We start from the raw sequence: 5,083 nt of genomic DNA on the forward strand, positions 1-5,083 counted from the left end.
ACGCACGACGTGCGAGAAGACGCGACACGCACATCTACCACGCGCGGCCACCCGCGCACGGACGCGCTCGCGCGCGAATTCTAACGCGCGGACGCTTAATGTTCTCTCGTTACACGCACTTTCACGCCTCGTGACCTCCCGTCTCGCGTCACGGCGTAAAATAGAGCGTGACGACGGTAGACGACGGCGTTCCTTTCGAATTCTTTAACTGACAAGTCTGCGGTTGCGACTGACGACACTCTGTCAGTTCTCCGAGTCTCTGTCGACAATATTAATTATACAAAAAGTATAGTCATATGAATGCAGTATTTTTATTAGTTTTATAAATGTAATATATTTATTAGTCATTTTTAATATAACTTTAAACAAGAAAATATTTACGAAGATTATATAATGTTAATATTATTGTCAAATTGATTGTCAGATTGATAAGCTGAGAAAATTCAAGGTAAACATTCACAAACTAAAAATACCAAAACTGGTATTTTTACTTATTTTTTGCGAAAGGCAGATGATCTCACAAATTTCTTACAACCTTTACGAGAGGGATGCCGTGGGAAAGTTTCGCCAAAGGAAAGCGCGATGGTTAGGGATTGAAACGTTCAGGGTCAAGTCGCGTCTTCGAAGGCTGCGGTGTTAGCTATTGTCGGAGGTCGACCGACTTGGCATAACCGTTAAAGGGGACTTGGCTGGCTGGTTCGGTGGCTTAAGAAGTACGTTTCTTGAATAGAGATCGGAAAGGGGGATATCGTAAGGCGAGAAGACGCGCGTTGCGATTTGTATTGCAAACTTATGGAAGGTATATGACTTCTCGCCATGTCTACATATTTTACCCGCCCAGTTTCTTAAAGTCATAATGCAAATTTTTTTTCCTCTTTGTAGTAAAAAAAATACATCCATTGTGTTTTCACACTTTTTGTCTTTTTATTGATTAGTTTAAATAATATATTTAATGTGATAATAGCAAAATTTGATCTTAGTTTTAACGATGCTTTACAATTTAATTCTAAACAATTCTTGAAGCAAAAGGAAAAAACAAATCTTCCATCTCATCTATTTTATAATAACATGAGAATTATGTCAATCATTTCCAATTCAATTTCTTTCATCAATATGTCGACACATACGCACTATTTATCGCGAATGGACCGAATAACTACAGAGTGACGGATATAAAAAAAAACTTTTGAGTGGCCGGGAATTCCCCTTTTAATTGGTGCTCTCGCATATACGGCACACATCACAAAAGCGACGCGTTGAAAAAGCGACAACGATGAAGATCGCAGTTGAAGGAGGCATCGCGTCGTCAAACACGCTTACCATTAACTGCTTCAATATGCAACACTTCTAATCTGTTTTGTGTCTATCTCTTTTTTTTCTATCTCACGCATAGCATTACACATGCTATAAGATAAAGTATATTTATTATAAAACATAAGAGTGAGATCTGTCGCATCCAATGAAATATATATTTAAAAAATATCTTAGGGAACAAAGTAACTTAAATCTAACATACAAATATTTATAACAGAAATAAAGTATTGTGACTACACTTTGTGTTTTATAAATTGATCGATGAATGAAACGAGAAAGTGAGATAACAGACGAAACAAGAGGCAAAAGAGTCCGCTTCGAAAAATCTGTAACGTCGCAATCTCTACATGTGCCTCATTCTTTTTCGTCGACGAAGTGTGTCGTAATTAGATACTAATAATTAGTACTTTTACGTGGAGAGTTATATCGTCTTCCTCTCTTTTTTATTAAGCTTTTCTTCTTTTCTTCTGTCACTTTTTCTCCCGATATCTCGATATCCCGCTGCAACGGAGCGCAAGAAAATCTGAGAAGCCCTGAAGAGCTTATTATTATCCTACTTATACAATACTATAATGAATGATGCCGCGACCCTCTAGCATTCGCATTCGCTTACTCACTTGCTTGTCCGCTCGTCTTTCACTCCTCGCATCATCTACGCTTCTTTCCTTCTCTTTTTCCTTCTCTCGCTCATCGTTGCTCTTATCCTCTGCACTTGGTGGTCGAAGAGTGGCAATTCTAGCACTCGGGCTTTTTGTCAAACAGACTACGGAACTAACGGCATCTCCCTCGCGTCCTCGCGTCCTCGCGTCCTCGCGCCCCATTATACGGCCAGTCTCGTCTCTCGTCTCTCGTCTCTCGTCTCTCGTCTCTCGTACCGCTTTCTCTCTGTCTCCGGGTGTCTGTTTTAATTAGGCACTTCGTAGATACGCGCATATACGTGTGCATAGGCATACATATGTGTACGCGCTTAGTGTGCGCCAGGACATACGAGATGCATTAATATAGGTACGTAAGCGCGACGTACACACAGTACCTCTACCACTACCTAGACAATATACCGTCTATACTCGGCGATCCGACGAGCTTGAATGCGGTCGATGGATGGTTGAGTAAGGATTATAGGCACAGGTAACACATGCATGGGGCAAAGTCGGGGCTGTCGGGGACGACTCGCCGATAGATGGTGATGTTTCGAGGAGATGAAGAGGGACGGTATTCGAAGGGATGATGGAGGAACTCCTCTTTCGATTCTTCCCGCGTGCGTAACTTTCTCCGACTGACTGCTGATAAGAGCACGCGAAATTATCTTAATTGGCAGTAAAGCCAATTCGAAATGATCGAACGAGAAGAATCTACCGTCCCCGCTTCTGTCTGCTTCCGTCATCCTTTCTTTCAGCGGTTTTGAATAGGGTGAACGTTGCGGAAGATTGCGTTGTTTTCTTCGACGAGAAAAACAAGTGAAATTTCTCCGACCTTTCCCAATCTACAAGCATAATATATTGTAGATGAAATAATGCTCGTCTTGATGCCAAATTGTAAAAATATATCAGCGAGGATTTTACGGTCGTAAATATAGAAATTTATTGAATAGTTTGAGACGGTTGAAAAATGTCCTACTAATTTAGGTCGCTAAACATTCCATTGTCCATTTGCCGTTTTCTCTCGCAAATAAAGTTCCGATTCGCTAAGCGGAAGCAATCTTAAAAATTGCTCTCAACGATACTAAGCCAGACTCGTAAGCAGTTGCTTTATATTGTCGAGTATTCAGCGATGATGAGTCTCACTGTGCTCTTGTTGGAATCGTACCTCTTTACATCCCCGAGGAATTCAAAATGCAAGATCAATCACTGTGTGTTATACTGTTTCTACCAAGATACTCGACTGATACTAATACACACTTAAAGATGGGCTTTAATGAGCTAGAATAGAAGGTCGATAAAAGAATAAAAAATGTTGACGTAGGTATAGGTGCATCTTGTGTAGACTTTATCCATTTCTTTGGTCTCATTTGTAATAAGATTTACTTAAGGAAAATATATGTAGAAATAATTCAAAAAAAATAAATCTTCAGAATTAAACAAAACGCTTGACGAAAACCGTAAACGAAAATATGATAAAAGATAAATATAAAAATGTGTAAACTTTCTATTAATAATATTCTTCTACACAGAATATGTTCATATTCTTCATATTTTTCTTTTCTTTCCACATGGGTCATTTGCAAAAGAAAACTGCCCTTCGCATCTGTTCTCTCGTTCGAAGGCTCTGATCATTATTCTTATATCAGTTATCCGCCAATTAACGAGTCGTGTTTATTTTTCCGCATTAATTAACGAGCTTAAAAGTAACGACCGATTTTGCTAGTCGTTTTACAAATAGGAATGCGTAATTTTGCGTCGAGTGCGTTACCAAGAGCATCGAGTCTTTCGACACGATAGCTTCTTCATCGTCTCTTTGCGTCTGTTCGCTTAACGTCGAAGACGCACGCTCGCATAGAGCTCTTCACGTGCGTCCCCTTCCTTCTTTTTTCATCTCCTTCCGCTTACGTCAGACTACTGTTAGCATCGATCTTTAATTAATTATCGATGACGCATTAGTGTTGTCGCTGTCTGTCGCGGGAAAACCAGGCGAGACAAGAATCAGCCGCGATGACGTAGAAAGATTTATTATTAATTGACATCTCGATATACTTTTCAAGTCGTCAAATTTATATGTACGAAGGTTCATATTAACTATTTTTAATTTGAATTAAAATTGTTAAACATACCTTGTACTTCCATGAATTTTCACTTTGTCAACATTATCGTATTGTCTAATCGGTATGTCATTTTTCTATCATTTTAGGGAGTTCTACTACATCCAAATGGAGAAATACGCGAGACAAGCGGTTTCGGAAGGCGTGAAGAACGTCGAGGATCTACGAGTCGGTGGCGACTCCGAAATCTACCGGGTTCTTAACCTTCACTACAACCGTAATAACCACATTGAGGTATGGGGTCCCCAGGTGCGCAACACGAACACGCACACGCTGCATTTTATTTTATTTTCCTTTCAATATTATTTCGCGATTCGAGAAAAGAAAATAAGCATGTATTTCTTCGCTACAGATTTCGCATTCGATATAAATTGCCAATTGATTAATTCTACAAAATTAAGCTTTCTGTGTTAGTACTATATTTATCGTACATTTTATAAAATATTTCACGTGCGTCTTTGTGGTTCACTTATGATTGTCATTGTGTTTGCACGTTTTGTATGATAAAAGAAAAGTCTGCGTAAGACATTTATTGCCTGTATTACAGTTAAAAGATTTTATTTACGACGTCATTGAAGGGTTCACTGCACATATAAATACTAGATATTTATAAATCATCTTTTTGATGAAAAAAAGAAATTAATCTTAAAGAGTGTGTTGGAAGAAAGATAAATTTATAATTTATATATTGAATTCTTCGAGTACTTAAAATAAGTTGTACATACCAAACTTTTGCATTGAATCCCTCAATTAATAATTAATATAATAAAAATTGACAATTTAATATTACCTTTGTACTATTTATACAATATAAAGATGAATAATTAATGGAATTAAACATATAAGTAGTAGCTCTAGAAAACTTTCAAAAATTATGTTTTTTATAACATTTTTTTATCATTCGAAAATATCGCATGTTGCGGCATTTCTTATCGCAAAAAACGTTGAAAGCCGATATCCGTGATTTTATCATCGCGCAATCTGCAATTGCTAACAGTAATGCGAAACTTTCAG

General features: G+C 38.0%; 1 protein-coding gene across 4 annotated transcripts in view; it reads left to right on the forward strand.

Moving 5' to 3' along the window:
- The window catches only part of LOC140665390 (homeobox protein prospero), a 53,282-nt gene that overhangs the window by 22,713 nt on the left and 25,486 nt on the right, over positions 1-5,083 (forward strand). For 2 of the 4 annotated variants that reach the window (XM_072891474.1, XM_072891475.1), the window contains exon 4: positions 4,159-4,318. In XM_072891474.1, coding sequence (XP_072747575.1) covers positions 4,159-4,318 — 160 coding nt within the window. The remainder of the gene's footprint in view (positions 1-4,158; positions 4,319-5,083) is intronic. The other 2 variants (XM_072891476.1, XM_072891477.1) reach the window with 1 other exon arrangement.

This window comes from Anoplolepis gracilipes, chromosome 4, assembly GCF_047496725.1.
Source record: "Anoplolepis gracilipes chromosome 4, ASM4749672v1, whole genome shotgun sequence".
Classification (NCBI taxonomy): domain Eukaryota; kingdom Metazoa; phylum Arthropoda; class Insecta; order Hymenoptera; family Formicidae; genus Anoplolepis; species Anoplolepis gracilipes.